Here is a 22,956-nt window from a genome sequence, read left to right as displayed (position 1 = left end):
GCCTTTCTCCCTTCCCCTCCTCTGCGCCAGAGCCCTCGTTTTGTGCTTCCTCCTTTCGTACCCAGCGCTGCGGGAAGGTGTGGGAGGTGGTGAGCATGTGGGGGGTTTCTTCACCCGTTGTGCCTTTAATCTTCTTTGTCAGGCTGGCCATAGCTTACCGTGTTTTGTTAGTACGACGTAAAATGTCAGAGTGAAGTTATTCTGGTGAAACTGCTTAGTAGAGTTGACCACACCGGTCTTAAGCAGAAATGTCTGCTAAAGTTGGTTCTCAGTTTTGCTGCTGGCACTCTGTGTCGGTTCCTATCTCTGCAGTTGGCAGTACTCTGAAATATCACGGAGTGGGGAGAAAAAATAATTACTGGAACATTTAAGAGCATAAATGTTTGTTTCTTCGTTATTTTTGCCAGATGTCACTGGGGCGGTGTGTAGGCGAAGCACAAATGAGGGTTGGTATAACAGTAATGAGAGCAGCGCATCATTTTGGGGCAAGCATTGAAAAGCCTGCTGGGCATTAATTAGGGATAGACCCCCTTGTTATCCCAGAGTTACAGTTTAATAAGCGTTTGGGAAGATGAATAATAATTTATTTCTCTGTACAGGTCCTTATGATTGAAAGATGCCATTTGAAGTAATGGCTGAAAGTATTTCTGCAGTACAGTGTCCAGTTTTTTACAGCATTGGTGCACGTGGCTTATCCAAAGAGGTAGCCAGTACTGACCAGCTGTTATGTTTAGTCCTAAAATCAGCAACTGACAGTGGGCTGCTGCTGTTCTTAGCAGGCTAGGACCAGACGGACTTCAGTGTGTGTGTGTAGCTTTTTGATAACACGTCTGAGGGAACATTAGAGGGGAAAAAAAAGCAGAACACAGGTTGGCACCTTTAATTCCATTTCTGTGAGTGTATAAACTTTTTAAAAATCAATTTTGGGTTTAATAATAACTGTTAAAGTTGACTTCTTTTGACTCTATCTCAACTAAAGAGAACAGATGTTTCAAAACTGTTCTCTCTCACGTGTGTAATCTGCTTCGTGAACTACTATTTGCTCAAATGAGCTGTGAGTGGCCCTGGTGGTCAACTTCTGACTGTCCAGCACATGTTCATGAACGCTTTTTGCTTTCTTTTTTAATCTTGTCCTCGTTTGTTACTCAGATACACTGTGGTGGTGTCTCCTGTCTAGAGGTGAAGGTGGCTTACTGGGAGCACTGGAAAGCTTTCACCCTTACACCTGCAGATGATCTCAATGGATCTTACACAGAGCTCTCGGGATGGTAACAGTGAGATTCACAACCTGCTGTGATGCCTGGGGTGAAGGGAAGCATAAATTTGCTTGCCTTGTAACTGAAGTGGCTCCCTTTGCAAGTCCTCAGATTGTTCTACTCAAATTCTGCTAAAACTTTGCTAGCCTCCTACTGATTTAAATGTCTCAACTGTACTCTCACAAACTAATGGAGCTAAATTAGCCTTGACCAGAGTAATTACGTGCCAAAACTGGGGATGAATTGGTGGGAGTCAGGCAGTCAGCGATCTATTTCCCTCCGCTGGTGCCGCATCTCCTGGCAATGACACCAGTAATGCTATCAGATGGAGCTGCTTTGAAAGCAAAGGCACACCACGCAGGTTGGTTTGGATTTGCTAATATAAAATGGAAGACACTTCAGTCTCTTGTATGTGTGAGAATACAAAAGTACTTTCAGAAAGTAGGATTTCAGGGGAACAGTGAAGTAAAAGAAAAGAGTATTAGTACTGGAGAAGTTCTAAATGTCAGCGTGTTACCTTAAAACATAATACATAAAAAACATAATACATAATCACACAGCAAAACCACTTTTCTGGCTTCCTCTTAAATTAGGCGCAAGTAGAGCATTTTGTCGTTAACTTCTTTCTCATTTTAATCTGATTATTTCCTTATTCTATTATGCAGTGGTGCCATTTGGATTTAGATCAAGTGCAATTTTGTTCCAGGTAGTGCAAGAGTAAATTAAAAACCACTGTCACGGCGGAAGTAAAAGCTAACAATGAAATTCTGACTTTTAAGATGGGCTAAGTCCATGTAACTTTAAAAAATGTTAGCACTTTATTAGCGTGCTCCACAAAATAATAGTGCAAAAGTTTAGGAAGATTCAGGTAGGTGTCACGTTATAGACACTTGATAACTTGAATGAAGCACCTGAGTGCTTTTTTTATAAAGTGCTTCTGAAATGAAATGTGAACGTAATTTTCCAGCCTTCACAACTTGACAGGAAGGAGAAGAGCATAAGTCTGTACTCTTTTTTGCTAGTAGAGCTGAGAACTCAATTGTCAAATGATACTTACATATGACTAGCTACTCTCCTGCAAGATGAGTTCTAAAGTATTTTATTCTGTTTTATTACCTTGAGCAGACTTGGTTTAGTTTTTCTTTGTGACAGAGTTAAGGTCACCTCATTATCACCTTTTGCCACTTGAGAACGGGATGTTAAACGGAACTCAGACCTGTGAAGACTAAAAATTGCCTAGATTTATGATTAGCTCTGGCACTTGTGCAGTCACCTGCCTGGTGGTTGCTCAGGCAGCCACTTCTAGCTGTCCAGCTGCTTTCACAGCTGGTTGTAACCCCCTTTAACGGCAGGGGCATTGCTTAGAGATGGAAAGAGGTGCGGTTGTGACCAGACACCTAGGATGTCTCGCCCCTTGTAGATAATTCAGTGTTGTCTCTGCTCGCCAGTTCATGGAAAGCAGGGATTATAACGTGCTTTTTCTAAGCTTCGTGCGTGGAGGAGGAAGGGAAGCACAGACCTGGGGAGTGCATGAGGGAGGGAGGGAGGGATGCGTGGAAGAAAAGGACAAAGGCTTTCTTCCCAATTGCTTGTGTTCAACAGATTGTCCACCCCTTTTTTCCCTGCTGGATGGGGAAGCAGAAACAAATCCAACTGATGTGTTGTGTAGCTTAATACATTTGCTGGAGGCCTCTGAATTTTTGTGTAGATAATGGCATCCAGGTACATGAGCACCATATTTGAGCTTGAACCCTTGAGTATTTCTGACAGAATTTATGGGTGTAGTGTAGAGAAGGTTGTGACTCACCTTGGGAACTTGTATTTCTCCCATGCTTATAAGCTTGCTAGCTTTTCAGTTCCATGGGTGGATGGCTCTTTGTAGCAAAGACCTCAGGTGTCACTCATGATTTGACCCCAGAGGTGTAGTCATTATTACATGCTATCTGAAATAAATGTAAAGCAATGCCATAATTTGCTTTTTTTTTCCCTGAAGAGGTGTTGTTGGACTTCTGTTTATTGCAGTCGTTAAAATTCTTTGAGGGTACTGATCTGAGTTTTTGGAGTTCAGCTGCTGTAATTAATCTGATTTGGCTCACTGACCTGATATTCTTGGTTTCCATGAGGTGCAGTAAACTTCAAGCTGTAAGCTGATGAATTTTGGAATATTGGTAATACTGATTCCTTTACTGAAAGAGGTTTTGGGACTAGCTGAATAGAGCTGGCAGTTTTATGATTACTCACCTGTGCAATTAAGTGACCTGCATAAGAGATGTGTGGATGTGGTGCTTAGGTGTGTGGTTTAGTGGTGGACTTGTAGTGTTATGTGATGGTTGGACTTGATGGTCCTGAAGGTCATTTCCAACCTAAATGATTCTGATTTTTTCCAAATCTTCACGTTTGTTTCCTTAATGCTAACAAACGTCATCTTTCCTCTTCTTCCTTTGTTAAGTCCTGTGCTCATTTGGGATCTGACTTTTTGGTAAATTATCTCCGTGGCGCAATTCTGTTCGTGTTCAGTGTTAGGGCCATACCATGAAACACTCCTGTGTTGTGCAGGGTTTCAGGCGTATAAGAACACTTACGGGATGTTGGTTTCTTTGGAATGCTGTTACTGTCTTCAGGTGAAAATTTGAAATGAGAGAGGTTGACAAGGAAATGCTGTGTTACTGTTGTGCCCGCTGGGTTAATGATCAAGGTAGTACTTTGGTTTTTCTTGATATTTAAATAAGAGCCATCATAACAAATATTGTGAAGAACTGCATTTGCTGGATTCGTTATCTCTTAAACTCCACGTCTTTCTCGGAATGAGTGTTTTGCTCTTGTGGTTTTTATTTGGGGTCTTTTACATGTGCACTAGAATATAGCCTTTAACTGTGCAAGTGCCAGCTGTTTGCTCTGTAGGGTCTTTGCATCCTTTATCTCACACAGCAAAGTGAGTAAATGAGGCGAAGAGGACAAACTCTGGCACTAAAACAACTGCACTGTGACCGTGAGAGCAACTGGAGCAAGTCTGTTTGTCGTTACAAAGCCCTGTGTTCCACTTGGGCACATCACTGCGGTGGAGGGAGGGCATATCACTGCAGGGGAACCTCGTTTCAAGTTTGTGGTAACTCTTCAGCATTTGCTTTTGCAATATTCCTGTTTTTTGTTTTGTTTTCAACAAAGTTGTCATATGCATGTTAATATTATTCAGGCTCAGCATAACATTGCTTTCCTGCTGGTAGCAGGCTGTTGGGTGACCCTGTGTTTCTTCGTTTGCGTGCTGGTTTCCCATTGCTTCATAGCCTCATCTTGTGAACTTGCACTCTTGGGTAAGCTTACACAAAATGAAACTTTCAGGCATTCCGTGAAAAAAGCTTACAGATTGTCCAGTTTTTAAATTTTTCATGAAGTGCCGTAGCTTTAATAAGAGATCCCGAACTTCCACCGAGGTTTGGAGACTTTTCTAGAATGCTTTTTTTAGTGAAACTTCTAATCCTGTTCAACTAAGATTGCACCAAGGGCCTCCTCTGTGCATTTTTGCACATCTCACAATTCCAGTGGTAGTGTCAGGCAAGGTGTAAAGCTGTAAAAACAGGGACGAGCTGCTGTGTCACTTGGAGACGTGAGATCAGGTAGGATGAATAACATTTTTGCTAGATAAGCACGAAAGCTGATGTCATGTAGAAATCGAACTAATATTAAACAACGTAGTTGCTCTGTGGTGGGCTGTGGGCCATGTCTGACCACTAGTATGGGGATAATGGGCACGTGGAAGCCGCCTTCTGCAAAAATAACAGTTGTGGGTTGGGCAATGGGCATCTTCCAGTAAGGCAAGTGTCCTGGCTGCCAGACCAGCTAAGTGCTTTTTATTTATCACGTTTACCTTCAGAGTGGTCACACAGAAATATGTTGTTATTGGGAAGCTGTTTCATTTTTTGCGTATCCTGCGTTATGCGAGGATATTCCAGGAATAAACAAAATGAAAAACAGCAGAGATCGTTTTTGCAGAAAAACAGCTTCTCAACCAACTAAATCCTTAAACACCAATATATGACTTTTAAATCTATTTCTAACTTCTATTGAATGTACATATTCATTCAAAAACTATTCTGAAATACTTTCGGAGGATATTGTTGACTGGACAATAAGGCTTTCTCGTTTATTGCTCTTGTGTAGCAATGTAATTACAACCATAACACCACGATAATGCATTAAAATGCTAGTTGCTCTTATTACTTCATTAAAGGGAATGATATTTCCTTTTTTATTAAACCATTGTGTAGGAGTCATTTTCACATTTATGGCCATTGTACATAAATTTTACATGTTGTAGGAAGTAGTAAAACTTATATAGACTTCTCGAAACTACTGTAGGATTCTGTTCCTTTATCTTCATAGCTGTTAATGCGGAAAACCTTAATACTAGTAACAAATCGCTAGTCTGGAGTTAGTGAGTATTGCCAGAGCTTTCGGCAGAAGCCTTTGTGGATAGCAGCAGGTGAGGCATGCCTGAATCTTTAGGCCATCAAACTCGGAGATGAAGTGTAGAGGCACTAGTAATACTCCAGATGATGTTCCTGTGTCAGGTAATACTCCATCTACTTAGTTCTCTGAGTATGTATTGAGGCACTTTTTTAAAATTTGCATAGAACTCAAGCTAAACCTTAAGATACCCTTGTCTAGTTAAATAAAATACAAACACACATTGGCCAAAACATAACTTCTAACCATTGTCTAGACATACTTGTAGGCTTTGTATTTGCACTAGTGTGGCTATAGTGTAGATGCAAGATTTGAGTGATTTACTCCAGGATTGTTACTTTAAGCTTCATTACATTATCCCTGATTTGGTGATGTAGTGTGCTTAATGGTTAGTATTGTCTGTGGTATGAAGAGCTTTGTTTGTTGTTTTTATCTTCTAATCTACATAAAAGCTTGCGAGTCTGCCGTAAAGAAAATAAAACTAAAATTATTGAGCTCTTTTTCCATAGTTACTTTACTCGCAGTCATGGTATTTAAGCTGCTTGTACATTGTTTTCTTATTAGCAGCCATTTTTGTCCAGAAAGTATATGATAAACAGGATCACGTTCCCAGCTGCTGATAAGGAAGGCCTAGATAGCTTCTGGGGTAAGGGCCTCTTGAAGATGATTTGTCTGATCACGGTAACTGAAAACACAAGATCACGTATTCACTGGAAATTAGTTTTTGAGACTTATCTTCAAGCACTTTTTAAATGAGAGCTTTTGAGATGCTCAGAAGGAAAGCAAGACACTTCCATAGCATTTGAGTATGTTTCATTTAAAATTGATAATAAATGAAGCCAGTATTGAATTGCCTTAAAAATCTTTGACGTTTTCTTAAGTTTTGAAGACTGTGCTTTTCCAGTTTCCCTTCTGGTTTCTTCCTTTCTCCTTATCCTACTTAAAGACTTTGTAAAAATGCCCAGGCTGTGTGCTCTGCTTGCTGCTCTCTGTACAGCTCCTTGACGTTGCACAGCTATAGAATGGAATTTTAGGACCACGTGTCCTTCAGGCTGCATTTCCTTTTCTATGTCCTTCCAAAGATGTCCAAATGGTATTTTAAATTGAAGCTTGGTCTCTTGGATTTTCCCTTGACCTGTTTACCTTAAAATGTAGATCAGATAGAGACAGAGTTAATGTGTGAACTGAACGCTAGCTGGATGTCTTCCTGGAAACATGAATGGTGGAGAACATGCAGACATTTGGTATTGCTTGGGTGATTTTACATATCTCCATATTATATATACACATACTTTGTATTTTTGTAATATTTAGGTGTGATGAATTGCATGAATATAGCCCAGAGGGGAACTGCTGACATATAAGCAGTGCTTCCATTCAGAAGGGAAAGTACTGATGTGTGCTACCAAGTTAGAAAGAACCTCATTGGAATATACCTTCAATTTTTTCAGGCTTAGTGGAAGTGCCAGTGAAATTTGGAGGCTTATTTCCTCACCCTTTTGTTCTCCAGCTGGCTGAGTTTGTTGGTGACACTTCGGTAGCACTCCGTGGAAAACATTCCACAGTGTCTGACCTGTTGGCCTTAAGAGCCAATATGCTGGGTTTACACGGCAAGGTAGCAGAGGGCGGCAGGGGTGGGCTCTGTGATTGGAGCCCAGCAGCTGCCCCATGTCAGAGCAGAGCCAGCTGCAACAGGACCTGCTGCTGGCCAGAGCCAAGACAGTAAGTGATGTTGTTTGTGCCTCTGGGACAGCAGATTGAAGTAAGGGAAAAAACTGCTGTGGCTGCACAGCTGGGAGAGCAAGGAGTGAGAAGCAGCCCTGCAGCCCCCAAGGTGAGTGCAGCAGGAGGGCAGGAGGTGCTGCAGGCACGCAGCAGCAGTTCCCCTGCGGCCTGTGGAGAGGCCCCTGGTGGAGCAGGCTGTCCCCCTGCAGCCCACGGGTCCCACACGGAGCAGATCTCCACGCTGCAGCCCGTGGAGGAGCCCCCGGTGGAGCAGGTGGATGTGGCCTGGAGGAGGCTGCGGCCTGTGGAGAGCCCCCGCAGGAGCAGGCCCCGGGCCGGAGCTGCAGCCCGTGGAGAGGAGCCCCCGCAGGAGCAGGGGGTCTGGGGGGAGCTGCCGCCCGTGGGGGACCCGTGCTGGAGCAGTTTGCTCCTGGGGGATGGACCCCGTGGGACGGAGCCGTGTGGGAGCAGATGTTGAAGAGCTGCTGCCTGTGGGCAGCCCCCCAGGCTCAGTTCGGGCAGGACGGCATCCCGTGGGAGGGACCCCACGGGGAGCAGGGGCAGAGAGGGACTGTGAGGGAGCGGAGGAGACGAAGTGTCAGGGACTGACCGCAGCCCCCATTCCCTTGCACCACTGAGGGGGAGGTAGAAGATGATGAATGGGGGGCAAGGGGGAAGGTGTTTTTAGTCTGCTTTTAATTTTCCCTGCTCTAGTCTGTTATTAATTGGCAATAAATCAAATTAATCTCCCTTACGCTGAGTCTGTTTCAGCCATGATGGTAATTGGTGAGTGATCTCCTGTCCCAGCCCATGAGTTTTTTGTTGTATTTTCTCGCTGTCCTTCTGAGGAGGGGGAGTGAGAGAGCGGCTGCGTGGTGCTTGGCTGCCTACCAGTGTGAAACCACAATAGCTAGCTTTGTCTGTTACCACAGTAACAGCCGTATAAATCAAAGTGGTAGAGAGTTGAATGAAGTGTGCCAAGAGTATTATCTGTGTTCTTTATTCCCCTTTTTATGTTGGCACGTTTCTATTTAAAACAAACAATCTTTTTTTGTTGTTGTTGTTTAGCTAACCTAGTGTTCCTCCAGTCCTTGGTCTGAGTGGTTTCTTCTAGCGTGGAAGAGACTCTTTTTCTATTTATTCTAAACTGTTGCTCTTGCTGTCAATTTCACTCCTAAATATCGACTTTATCCTCTTTGAGATTTCTTAATTAAAAATGGCTAAAGCACCTACATTGAGGTGGTTTGAGGATTAAAATTTCAGTGTCTCTTCTCAATGGCTAACAGGTATACTTGCTAACAAAGCACAAACTTTAAATGATTTGTAAGAACGCATTGGAGCACTCAGCATCTCCTAAATGTCATGGTAAGTATACTCTAGTGAGGCATTTAGAACTAAAACATCTGGTATCACTTCATGCTGTGAAACTGGTGTGCTGACAAAAGGAGTTAATCTAAACGTGGAGGTGGTTTAAATGTGTTGAGCAGTGCTAGGCTTCAGACTTGAAGGGGAAAATATAATTTCAAAACAGCCTTTTTTTTTCCTGCGTACAAGGAGAAATAATATGTTGCCCTCTGTGCTACTGTCATTTACAGTCAAACTCCTTGTTATTTGCTGCTCCTGCTATGTGCATATCAGTCTCCTCTCTTGCCTTGTACTTGTGTATGCATAGCTCTTGAAAACAGTGTAATGTGCTCTTTTGGTACCTAGTGGGCTGTTTTAATATTAAGGAGAATATTGCCACCAAATATCTTTCAAATAATTCACTGTGTTTTAATGATGGGAATGTTACAGCAGAAAACATCAGAAACAAAAGAGCTAGTAAGCGTTACCTTTGTGTCTTATTTTAGGTGTTAGTTTTGACTGAGACGCCTAAGACTGGAGAGGAGACAGTAGCTGGGTTTGTTGCTGAGGCAGTACGTTGCCCTCTTGCACACTGAAATATTGTTAAACATGTTCCTTTGGTTTTCATTTTATTGTCATAAAATTAGATCTTTGCAGTTGTCATGCAGTGTCGTATAGTTCAGGGTAACGTCTAAGATCCAGCAGGCCATTGGCAGCAGATAGAGATGCTGAAAGGCCTTTTGTGGTATGTATAAAATGAACGCCTTTTATGCCTTATTATGTAATAGGATTCTTTCTTCTACACTTTAAACAAATCTTACAGACTTTCTGAGAGATCTTGGAAGGAGAGGAAAAAGTCATTTTGTTTTTCTGGTCTTTGAAAAAAGATAATGTATTTTCAGTTTATTGTTGCTGGCTTCTTTCCTATTAATCTTTCTTTGCCACAGATGTTTTTTAGATATGATTCCTGTGCATATTATTTTTCCTTGTTTACATGCATGCTCAAAATGTATTCTCAATGATGGCACAGTTTGAGCATGCTGTTTTTTTAAATCTTCAGGAAGTGTTAAGATTACAGATGTCATATCTGCTTTAACAACAGTGCTTAGCAGTTCAATTGTTACTGCGTGTTACATGGTATCGTTTTAATGGAAAGTAAATATATTTATGTGTAATTGGAAAACTTCATGCTTGTGTAGTTGTCTTGTTAGTATCTTGTAGGATTATTCAATAATCCAAAATCAAGAATGCAAAACAAAAACAATAGAAGTTATTTAACCTTGATAATGTCTTGTGTAACATGCATGCACAAGATTATTTAGGAATAAGCGTAGGAAAACTCTCGAATTACTTGTGTGTGTGTGTGTATGCTTGTTTCAGATAAGCATTTTATTCATTTTTATGGCTAAATCTAATTTTAAAGTTAATAAAGAAAGACTTGTTGTTCACTGGAGATTGAAGATGCACCTGAATTTTGCCATGTATATGCAACAATAGGCTAATTTTGTTATAAATTTTTGGTCCTTTACTGGAAAAGGAGGGTTGGGATGCTGCTTTGAGCAGATAAAGCTTGTCAATTTCTGCTCTTGTTCTGCTTAAACATTATAGCCTGCTTTGCTGTCTGCTGTCTTTCCTGTTCCAGGGAGCCCTGTATCTGTGTGGTATGTAATAGACACGTATGTATATATTTTTTTGTGTTAAGCACGTGCCTGTTTGGTGTTCAGGATCTTTGTTGGAGGTATAAGTTGCTTTTTGTCAATGTTCTTTATATGTGCAGATCTGAGGACAATAAGCAACCTCCTTTGTTAACATAGGGCTGAGTTCTGAGCACTTAGCACTCAATTATTTTTTTGTTACATTATTGATGCTGAAAATCAGCAGTCTTAAAGCTTTTAAAATTATTTTAAGGTGGCATACAGAGTGTTTACTTCAGCTATCATATCACAGTTTGGGGATAATACAAAAGGCCATACTACCTTATCCGTATTTTCTCCTGGTGAGAAAATGAGAATGGTGCTTAATCTCACTGCTAATATTAATAATATTAGCTATTATTAGAAATGAGCTCCTTCGGAAGTGGTTTTCACACATCCTTATTCAGACAGAGGTACAAAAGCAAGTCTCTCTGAATGATGGGGAAGCTGAAGGTTACCAACAATAGCTCACTCTTGGTGGCTTTTTTCTTCCTGCACTTCTGTGTTTTAAGTCCACAGGAAAGCTGAGACCCAGTCCAGTCTCTGTTCTCAGGATTGTGCTACCTGTTACTAGGACAAACTTTTTCTATCTCAGTCCTTTAGTACATAACCAAGCATTTGCCCAAAAGGGTAAGTGCTTGGATTTGGAAAATATGTCGCACAAAAGGTTATAAATGATTAAATTGTCATACAAGTCATGTCCAGTAGGGATTTTACTGGCTACTTGAAAGCATCTGTTGAATGCACGTGGAGGTCATGTGTTTTAAGACACTACCAAACAGTACGTGTATTCCAGTTGTGTTGAGCCCGTTATGAAGGACTTTGTAAAGGATCATTTGGTGGTGAAAACCAGCATGCTCGCCCCCAGTCAAGCTCTGCCCTATTCCACTAGTTCTTGAAGGCCAAATAGATAAGGGTGACTTTCTCGCAGTTTCTCTTCAGCTTCAAAATCATAATAGTTTTGCACAGTTTGATTGAAAATACTGATTAATAAAATTGGCTGCTGCTGCTTGTGGCTGTCATCTTTAAATCTTGTAATGGGAAACTGCTGGAAGTTGATGCTCAAGAGTAAACCTGCTTGCAAATGCACTGCTAGTTCAATAAACACTCTAATAATTCAACAATGGCAGTTTACTAATACACAGAATATATATGTATTGCTTGTATGGTGAAATATAAGCGTAAGGCTCTGGTGTATCCAGCAGAAAGCCTTGAAACTGTGCCTGCCTTTACTATTTCTGTGTGTGCTCTACAGGAGCGTGTTCATCAACTCTCACCCTAAAAATGAGGGTTGTGTATTGAATTCATTAAAAATAATGAGTCTAAACTGTGGTGGCAGTTTAGAAAAGTTACCTAAAATGCTAAATTTTCAGCTTTCGAAAGATTAGAGTCCTGCGAATCTTGTGAAATGGGAGAAATAATGCACTAAGTAGTGCTGGTGAAGCGCTCTGTCCCACTTGTAACTAGTAGGATTTGGGCCGTTTATCTTATTACAGCCCTCTCGCTGCCTCCTAACAGCGTGGTAATAACATCTAATGCCCTGCTGCTCGCACGATTGAAATCCTGGGGCTGTGTTAGAGAAATGTTTCTACAAGAAAGTTATTCTGCAGTGCCCATGGCCCCGGTGGTTTCCATGGAAATGAGGCTGGATCCATGTACTGTGAAATTTGTTATGAAACTTTGCATTGCAGAGAAATGCCTTACACTAGCGTGTGAACAGGGCGGTGGAGAGTTTGAGTGCACAGATGTAATGGTGCATTTTTACTGATGCTGAGGCAATAATTAAAGTATACTAATGGGCTGTGCATAACCACGGGGATGGTCGTTAAGCCGCACCATTGTGCAGTCAAAAAAGATAAATGAAAATGTGGCAGGACAAAAAAGTCAGGAAGAGGCAGGTCTATTAATTAAAAGATGCCTTGATTTACATTTGGTATTTTTGTTTCTATTATAGTAGATAATACTATACCATTATTTTCTCCACTGTCTAATGACTGTCTCATTTGGTGTGTTGCAGTTTAACTTCCTCCCCTTGCAGGAACAAGCAGCTCACTTGAACGTAAGTGAATGACTTAAACAGCTCTTTCGTGGTGCCTACAAGACATTAGCTGATTAACTCAAGTTCCTGAGAGAGCTGAAAAAAGCCACATCATATGACAAACCGACAAGCTTCTACCCAGTGATCTCCCCTTCTCATGTTGTATTTGTACAGAAGCAGACTTCGTGTCTGTACTATTTCAGTTCTTCAAGCCAAATTCCACCTACCTGTTTATGTCAGTAGCAATTTTTTTCATTTTACATTTTAGATATTTACCAGATTTACTTCTAGATGCTAACTAATGTTTTGTTTCATGTTATACGTCTGGTTTTGAATAGAATCGCTTATTTTTATAATTTGAAGCAGCTTTTTTTATAGGCTTTTTAGTCTTAAGTCCCTACAGTTCCTGAAGAGTGAGTAACTGAATGAGAAGCTAATGTGTGAGCAGCAGGTGGGTGTGCTGCCAGTAAGTGGGTGTCAGTTCACCTGGCAGTGCCTGCAGTGAGCCCGACTTGCTCTGTGTGAATGGCCACCACCTTCGGGAGGCTGGAGGTGGGAAGGTGCAGGCAGGCTGTACTTGCTGTAGAGGAAGACCTGGTTTTGTCGGGGTGGGTTTCCCCTCTTGCTTGCAGGGAAATTCCCGAGCTGCTGTACTGCAGCAGTTTGGAATTAGTTCCTGCTAAATGGCGAAATAAAACAACTAGAAGAGGGGATGCTTATTAAGTGTTTTATTTGGGGCATTGCCTGGCAGTAGTTGAACCTTGTGGTCTTCAGTGAATGTGTGTGCTGGTTTTACCCAGCTGGGCAGCTGAACTCCACCACAGCTGCCCTCTCACTGCCCCTCCTCAGACAAAGAAGAGGAGAAGAAAGTATGCTGGAAAGAAAAAAAGTCTCATGGGTTGAGATAAGGATAATTTATTTAAATGGAAAAGGAAGAGGGAGAAAACAAGCAAAGGGTCATGTGGAAACACAGAAAAAAATAATTCTCTACTTCCTATCAACGAGTGATGTTTGTCCCTGAAGCAGGGCCTTAATACACACAGCAGTTGTTTGGGAGGACAGACGGTTTCATAACGAGAGCCTCCTCTCTCTTTCCCGGTTCCCACCTTCTATTGCTGAGTGTGACACCACATGGCATGGAATATCCCTTCGGTTGGGTTAGGTCAGCTGCCCTGGCGATGTCCCCTCCCCACCTCTTGCCCACCCCCAGCCTGCTGGCTCTGGGGGGGCTGGAGGGAGTCCTGATGCGGTGCCAGCACTGCTCAGCAGCAGACACAACCCTGGTGTGATACCAGTGCTGTTCTAGCTGCAAGTGCAGAGCACAGCACCGAGCACCGTAGGGGCTGCTGCTGGGAAAGTTAACGTCCCAGCCAGACCTGGTGCAATGTGTTGCTGTGAGGTATTTAATCTGTGGCTGTGGCGGTTTTACTCGGGTGGGCGGCTGAGCTCCACCACAGCTGCTCTCTCACTCCCCCTCCTCAAAGAGGAATGGGGACAAAATACGATGAAAAAGGCTCAAGGGTTGAGATAAGGACGAGATCGCACAGTAATTATTGTGATGGGCAAAACAGACTCAGCATAGGGAGATAGTAAGATTTATTGCCTATTACTAACAAGCTAGAGAAGTGAGAAACAAAGGAAAGAAACCAAAAGCACCTTCCCCCCATCCACCCTCTTCCACCTCCTCCCCCCCAAGCAGCATGGGGACATGGGGGTTATGGTCAGTCTATAGCGCTGCTTCTCCACTGATCCTTCTTGGTCACTCTCGTCCCCTGTGCTGTGGGGTCCCTCCCACGGGATGCAGTCCTTGCCGAACTGATCCAGCGTGGGCTTTCCACAGGCAGCAGCTCTTCAAGAACTGCTCCAGATATGGCTCCGTCCCATGGGGTCCATCCCTCAGGAGCAAACTGCTCCAACCTGGATCCCCCACAGGCAGCAGCTCCTGCCAGGTCACCTGCTGCTGCGTGGTCTCCTCTCCACAGGCTGCAGGTCTGGCCCGGAATCTGCTCCGGCAGGGGTCTTCCACAGGCCGCAGCCTCCGTCGGTGCAGGTCCACCTGCTCCACCGTGGTGTCCTCCACGGGCTGCAGAGCGGAACCCTGCTCCACCGCGGTACTCCGTGGGCTGCAGGGGGACAGCCTGCTTCACCATGGTCCTCACCACAGGCCGCAGGGGACTTCTGCTCCGGCACCTGGAGCACCTCTCCCCCTCCTTCTTCACTGACCTTGGCGCCTGCAAGGCTGTTCCTCACTCGTCTCACTCTCCCAGCTGCTGTGTGGCGCAGCGTTTTTTTTTCCCTGTCTTAAATGTGCTCTCACAGAGGCTCAAAACAACATCACTTACTGGCTTGGCTCTGGTCAGCAGTGGGGCCCTTACCAAACATGGGGCAGCTTCTAGATCCTTCTCACAGAAACCACCCCTATGGCCCCCTGCTACCAAAACCTTGCCACGTAAACCCACTACAGTGGCACAAACTCCTTACAGCATGTACAGAAAGTGAAGAAAAAAACAAAAACAAACACAGAATGCCTACTTTTTCTAGAGTGAGCTTCAGGGTAAATAAGATACAATTTTCCATCTATGCCCCAAGAAGTTCACATAACCAGTTAATGCAGAGGAAGGAGTGATAATGTCCTTGAACTGCCACTGCCTCTGAGTTGTGCTTTGATTCAGCCACTTACTGAGAAAGGGGCAAGGTATGTTTTTCTCACTTAATGCTGTGTATGGATGTAATCGCCTTTTCTGTCCTGTTGAGGGAGAAATAAAAGAAAAACAAACAAGTGAAAACAAACCCCACAGCAAACAAACCCACAGGAAAGTGTTGTTAGATGCTTTAAGCACTATATGAGGCAGGAGATGATAAGGAAAGTCATCTAGATTCCTCGCGTGCTCTATAATTCCCCGGTGCTATGGTTCATAAATGAAGCAGAAGTGACTCAAAATAACTGATGTCAAATCAATAATCCATTATGATTGAGGTAGTTTTCTTCGGCCCAATGTGTGGATTATTCCGAAGGTGTACTCCTTTTTGAAGACTACTGATGCCCTTCTGTAGTTAAATCTTCTGAGATCTTGAGGTTTATAAACTAAGCAGGTGATGTGGTACCAACTGATGTAATAATGCGCCCAGGGAATAAAAAGTTTCGGATGCTCTTCATACATTTCCTAGTACCCAGGAGTATTCAAACAGTACAGGAACATTTAAGGTATTTTTTCAAAACCTACAGTTCAAGATCCAGTATTTTTCCATCCGGTTTCCCATCAGATGACTTGGCGCTGAGGACCTGTGTGAGGCAAAACCTACAGAGTTCTGTGATTCATAATTTTAGTATGAAAACACACGCGGTATCCCCTGCTTGAGGGCCACCTCTGATCAACGCGCATTGTTCGTAGCAGCGGAATTCAGGCTCAGCTCCAGGAAACTTCCAGTCTCACATCAAAAAGGAGATTTTGATATTTGCACCTGACTGCGATGGTTTGAAATGGCACGCATGGCTTTGCTCTGCCTCCTGTGGAATTACTGGTTTCAAGCACCAAGTTTCTGTCAAGTTCAGAAATGAGGCTTTAACATCTGGTATTTATTAGCTGCTGAGTGACAGAAAATGCAAGCTTACGATTCCAAGAATTGCATTTTCAAAGGCTTTGTAAATGTTGGTATTAAGGCTTTAGTCAGTTAAGATAAGGGTAAAATGTGGTCTTTTTGAGTCCTTCGATCCAAAGGACAGCTATTATGCTTCACTGTACAGAACAGCAAGGGTTGATCTCATTATATCTGAACTTGTTGCTGAACAGCAATTCAGAAATAATTTTGTTTTAAAGCTGCCTTGGTTTTCAGGTCTGCTAAGTCTTGTCCTTTTGGTCTTAGATTTTGTACAGTCTATTCACATAATTTTTATTTTATTTTTTGCTTCTTCTGAGTTAAAATTGTGGTCTAACTGTTGTAGGAGCTTTTTATTCCAACATTAAGATGGCAGAGTAGGTGGTTTCCAATGTTTCATGTTGGAAATGCTGAAAAAATCTGCACTACAGAATAAGATAATTAAAAAAATTAATCAAAAACTCTACAAATGGTCTAGAATATGCACTTAAGTGAATTCAAGGTTTGATTGTCAATACAAATTAACATATTTTTCAACATTATTGTGTGGAAAATTTAGTTTCATCTCACGTTGAGTTCACCTGATGGCAGTACTTTGTAGTAGCAATCTCATGTTGCGAAGATTCATGTACAGCAACTAAAAGGTCAGGACATCAACCTGTTGAGCCGTGCTTTTGACATGGTGTGTCCATGCCTTCTAGGAAAAGTTTATGTGGACTGCACAAATTAAGTTAGTTTTTGGTGTATGCACGTAAAGATCCGTCACCTTAACCATCCAGGAGGGTAGTATGTGTGTTAGACATGTATTTTTTTTTTTTAACTCTTAGCCATTGCAGTGGTATCCTTAATTTCTTCAGAATTTTTCTCCTGGCAGGAAAGTTGTGAGAGTTTGTTACTGTCTTATCAAGCAGTGCTACAGCCAGGAGACTAATCAGCTCAAGGCAAGTTTCAGCTTGGTCACCTTCCAGAACTTGTACTTTTTAAGTGTAGGATAAGCACTCACATAACATAGCCTGGGTAAAAGCCTCATGGAGCTCTTCAAAACTGATAATGCTGCTCGTGTTTCACTGTATCTTCCTCTAGTTTTCTCTTTATACCCACCCCCTGAACCCTCCAGGTCTTTGTTAAAGACAATGCCATTCCATGCTTACCTGAGGATTTTCAAAACTGCTTAATTAAACTTCATTTCTGAGTAGCTAATTGGTTTCAGCAAAACCCGGATTGTGGATTTGCTTTTGGTGTGGCGTGTACAGAAAAAGCAGGCAGGGCCACGAAGCTAGGGGTACGTACAGCTTGGTATGTCTCCATTTGGACATTATTTAACACATCAATTAACTCTTTTCCAGAGGTGTTATAAATTCATATAACAGGTGTTAGGTAGGTGTCTAAATTTTAGCCTCACAGCATCACAAACATCTTTGAGTTTAGGACAGTTGAAACTCAACTGCATGAGTTGTTAGTTTTGTTAGTTCAGACCTATCCATTTACAAAAATACCTTGATATTTTTGCTCTCTTGAATTTTTCCAGACTAGGAGTTTAAGTCAAATTGCCATTCCTGTTTTGTACTGTTTAAGTGTAAAGGTCTGTGGTTTGAGGTTTAAGAATTACCATGGGGAAGGCTGCAGGACTGTGATAGAATGCATTCACAGTAACTCAGCCACTATTAGCAATAAAACCTTGCACGGCTTTTTTTGCCAGGCTAAATGCTGATTGCAGTTTCCCTAGTGTTAAATGTTGAGAGGATGGACATGTTGTGGGACCGTCTGTACTTGATGACCCCCTCAGTTATGGCTGATTTGAAAACAGCTAAGTAATAAATTGTTATTTACACTCTCTTGCCATCCCCTTCCCAGATACTCGCAACTGGTGCTAGTGGTTGTGCTGATAAAGCTTTCTTGGGTGGGAAACACTGTTAAGCACTCAAGAAGGTTTAAATACTTGATTTAAGAATGTAAATCAGCTTGTTTCATCATGTGTCCAGAAGCTCTATTTTGTTTGATTTCATAAAATGGTGCTTAGGGACGTGGTTTAGTGGGTGACATTGGTAGTAGGATAATGGTTGGACCAGATGATCTTGGAGGTCTTTTCCAACCCTAATGATTCTATGATCACCAAGTCCAACTGTTAATCTAGCACTGCCAGGTCTACCACTAAACCACGTCCTTCAGCACCGCATCCACATGTCTTTTGAAGATCTCCAAGGATGGTAACTCAGCTAATTCCCTGGGCAGCCTGTTCCAGTGCCTCACAACCCTTTCAGTGAAGAAATTTTTCCTAATATCCAGCCTAACCCTCCCCTGGTGCAACTCGAGGCCATTTCCTGTAGTCCTATCTCTTGTTGTGTATTTGTAAGGCAAAGCACAGCAAAGGTATTGGGAATCTGACAGTTGCCACATCGAATCCATGTATCGACATTCAGCACTTTGATTTGGTGTTTTCTCTTTTTGGAGAAATACAAAGATGGGCATCTTAGCATATTTGTCATTACAACTGAAGGTTCCTAGGATCTCCACAAGAGTTTAAGATGTTTTGGTTGACAGTTTGTGTTATAGTAATTTCTGCACTAAGATACAAACTTCTGAAATTAACAGCTGTGTTATCGGATTATATCCAAAGTCAAAATTTGGCATCATACAGCTAAAATATGCGTCTTTAAGTGTTTTAATAGTTTCAGATTTTTTTTTTCTGTTGTATGACTTCATTTTTAATGGTTGAGCAGTGCTTTGAAGATTAGAAGCGCTGCTGAATTGCAAGCATGTTTCTCTTTGGTTAATTAAGGATTAATGACTTAAAATCTGTCAAGTTGGCTGCTCCAAGTGATTGAGTTGCTTTGGTATTTTTGAAGACTAACTTTATAAGGCAGGGAGGACTTTGGAATATTATTTAGTAGTTATTTGTATAACCTCTTCTAAAGAGCCAGTGTGTGCCTAAATATTTCTTACATGCTAATCACATTTGCTAAGTTGTGCACGTGATTGACTTGTATGTTCAGAGGTATCAGTTGAATTTTTTAAAATATATGTATTTTCATAATAAGTCAAATTAATTGATATGTTTTTTACGTGAGTACTTCGCCGTTCCTGGTTGGCCCTGCACGTACTGTAGCTGTGATGCAAAGACAGTAAGAGATGTGGCTTGGTTGCCGTTCGTTTCATGTGGCCGTGGCAAAGCAGTGGTGGGTCTAAGGGTATTTAAAACAGATTGTACAAAGAGGCAGCATGTCTTACTGGATGAATATATATAAATAGTATTTGGAAGGTGAATCAGCATTGGATGAGTGATGGCTGATACTGGTGTTCACTTGGATTTCTTTGGGATATTTGTGTCATTTGGAAGAACTGATTTGTAGTTCAGTGTGTTGTATTACTTAGTGCACTTCTTTTCAGACTAGTCAAACCATTCTGTTTCTGTTCTGATGCTTTATAAGCATAACATCTTTTTGGGAAATATCTAGGTACGAGTTAGCATTCTTTGAGGTTGACTCAGTTTGAGGCATTTGTTTGTGCATTCAGATCGTGGCATTGCTGCTTGTACAGTGATCAGCTCTGGGTTAGCAAACTTTGCGTTTGGAGGGCTGTTCTTAGGACTGAAACATTTCAGTGCATGTTTCCACATCGGTCATATGGTAGTATTTTAATGGCAGGTTTTTCAATCCAAGTTTAAGAGCATGCTCTACTAAAGGCTTGTGTGTTATGTGCTAACTGAAACTCTCCAGAACAAAGAGCAAAATGAAAACAAGGATGATGTGTCATCGGGTGCATTTCTCAGACTTCACGATCATTTATCGTTTCATAAATGATTTCAGTAGCTAATGTATTTTCCAGGCCAGCCATAAACCGTAACTTCTGCAGCTTGTTAACGGGTGTGAAATCCAGAGAAGTGAGCTCATGAGCTACTTTTTTGCTACCTTTCGTAGACTCCTTTAGAAAACAACCCTGTAAGTGAGCCTAATTTGGGGTCTGTATCTGCCTGGATGAGCCTAAATTGGGGTCTGTATCTCTGCTGTGGTCTTCAGGTTGAAGATGGAAAACTGCTGACTTAGGTAACAGCTTTATTGTGTATGGGAGCACTTGGCTAGCGTTTGAATGCCTGGTTTTATCTTCCTGAAAAATCATTGATACTCGGTGACAGCCCACGCGCTTTTAATTTGCTGCTGCTTTCTGTGAGCAATTATTATCAGAAATGCTGTGATAAAATTGACATCATGTAATGCTTCTGGAGCAGAATCAGTGGGAAAACAGGAATTATAGTAATGGGGCCAGTCAATGCGCATAGAAAACTCGAGAACGAATGAAGAGAAAATCAGTGGAAAACATGAAGCTTACAGGGTTATAAGGATATTGAAAATAGTTATTCAGTAAATAGAGAGCATCATGCTATGTTGTAATTAATTAATAGTCTAGTTATGGATTATATTTTGTTATGGATTCCTTGACTGTGGAAGACCGAGCTTGTGGCAAATATAAGGTATCTGGTTAGCTAAGGTTTCTTAGCTAATCTATGCTAAATACAAGTTGAGTATTTTTTATATGTCAGCTCAGTGATACAAGGCATTTGGTAGGTTGAGATAATTTAGCTCTTGTTTGCTGCTCTTTTTTCCAGCGTTTTTAAATTCTATTTCACTTCCAATTTTGCCCCAAGAAGGAAATCTATTTGTAAAGGATTTTTTCTAATCACTTTTGATCTTCCATTTAACCCATACCGTGGTGCTCTAAGTTCATTAAGGGTGTTTTTAAAATTGTGATCTAGTTATGCTAAACAACTAAGTAAAAAGCTAGAGAAAAATATATAGGGACAAATATATATTCCTGGTAAGTAAATATGAGCTCTCCCCATAGGTAAATACCACTATTTGCATGAAATCTGTTCTCAAATTGATTGAGCTGAAGCCCATTATATGAGGGGGTTTACCAATGGACATTATAGCAGTAGTATAACAACAATGTGGTCATCAGACATTTTCTGGTGTGTTTTGCTTGGATGGATTAGGATATAGTGAAATAAAATCCACTTGTGCTGGACCAAGTATAAGTTTATGTTTTTCAAGTCTGTTTTTTGTGGTTAGTGTATCTTATCTTGTTCTAGTTCTTGTTAAACAAAATTTTACTCGTGTAAAGCATTTCTAGCAAATGACTATTTTGGAGTGATGATTGTTCATACTGTTCCAATTTACAGTATCGTCTCCTGGGAATCATTCATCATAGAGTTCAAATTTAGGGAAGGAAGTGAGAAATACATTATTAAAAATATAAGTAATTTGTGTTCCTATTTTCTTTTATCATTCATTATTAAATATCCTGTAAAATGCACAGTTTACCAAATACAAATTACTTGAGCATCTGAAGTAAAATTGTAATAAGATGTAATTTGAAAACTTGCGTTTTCTGCCTTTCAAAAATTTCCTACCAGTTTCTACATAATTAATATCAAGGTGTTTTGATGGTGTTTCTTGTGCCGTGTTTCCCTCAGGAGGGAGCTTATTGCCCCTGCAAGCAGCTTTTAACAGATACAGCAAGAAAGTAAAGTTCAACCCCCCCAAAAATCAATATTTCATTTTAGAAGGTGTTTCAGAAAATTGGTTTAGAACTGCATTTTGACTGTTCATTTAATGGTCTTTTAAATTCCTCTGTAATTTTAGAATGGCTGTTCTTTAACCTGTATTGAAGTTGCTGCTATTTTAGCCAGTAGCTTACTTGGTGTGCAGCTCCAATTTACGCAACACTTAAGACTTTCTATTTGGAATTTAAAAATTGTTGGTGGAAAAAATGGTTACGTATGATGATTTTCTTGTCTTTGTGTTTTTAGGTTGTGTTAAAGATCATTAAACATTACCAGGAAGAAGGACAGGGGAACGAAGTGGTCCAGGGAGTGCTGCTGGGTCTTGTGGTGGATGACAGACTTGAAATCACAAATTGCTTCCCTTTTCCTCAGCATACAGAAGATGATGCAGACTTTGATGAAGGTAATGGTTACAGTTTTGCAAAACTTGAGGTAAAAAAAAATTCACGTGTGCAAAATAACAATTTCTTTTTCTTCAGCAACTAGAAGCTTGTATGTGATCAGTGTTTTTGTCTGACTTGAGGTATACATTTCAAATCCCATCCTACGTGTCCAGCTGCAGTATAAGGAAATTGATAGTGCTACTGTATTATATATACACACACAAATTTTAGGGTAAGACTGTCACACAGGAAATCACATTAGTTTCCAGTATAGAATTTATACAGGCTTTACATCTTTTCATGGAAATATCTGCGTGTTTGTGTTTATACACACATACATGCATGTATGAATGTAGATTTCCTGCCTATGGATTTATTTGTATGTATTAAGTACTCACTGAAAGCCTGGAGAGCAGGGTTTGGTAAGTTTAAGAAACACTGGTTAAAATCTGTGTGAATTTTGCTTCTCCAAGTGACCTAGAAGTAACATCAGTGGTTTACATCTGGCTCAGTGTTTCCCTGCTGGCCCAGCAATGTTTTCTTATTGTCAAAGTACGTTGATATAGTTGACTTGACAGAGAATGATATAAAATTTATAAAGTAAATTTCAGAGGCTTAAAATTCTAATCTTTGTGTGTGCATATCTAATGATACTATGTAGAAATGCTTCTTTGTTAGAGCTTAGTTTGACTTCAAGAGTAACTAAAGTGGCAATATAATCAAAAGTAGTTGTGGTTGGAAGCTTGATTCTATCTAATTTTGGTAATTCAGTTTGAGCAAGATTACTTAAAGTATAAACTGCTTTTTCTTGCTTGTAATAAGATTAGATATTATTAAATTAATATCTTATTTCAAAAGAATCTGAGACTCTACCTTTAAAACAGAGATTGTTTTA

General features: G+C 41.1%; 1 protein-coding gene across 1 annotated transcript in view; it reads left to right on the top strand.

Annotated features, from left to right (window-relative positions):
* The window catches only part of EIF3H (eukaryotic translation initiation factor 3 subunit H), an 85,514-nt gene that overhangs the window by 260 nt on the left and 62,298 nt on the right, over positions 1–22,956 (top strand). Inside the window, exon 2 of the mRNA XM_080582036.1 lies at positions 21,925–22,081. Within this exon, the coding sequence (XP_080438162.1) occupies positions 21,925–22,081 (157 nt within the window). The remainder of the gene's footprint in view (positions 1–21,924; positions 22,082–22,956) is intronic.

Source organism: Anser brachyrhynchus, assembly GCF_964034855.1.
Source record: "Anser brachyrhynchus genome assembly, chromosome: 2".
NCBI classification, from domain to species: domain Eukaryota; kingdom Metazoa; phylum Chordata; class Aves; order Anseriformes; family Anatidae; genus Anser; species Anser brachyrhynchus.
The sequence above is the reverse complement of the archived record's forward strand: the minus strand, read 5'-3'. Positions and strand labels throughout refer to the sequence as shown.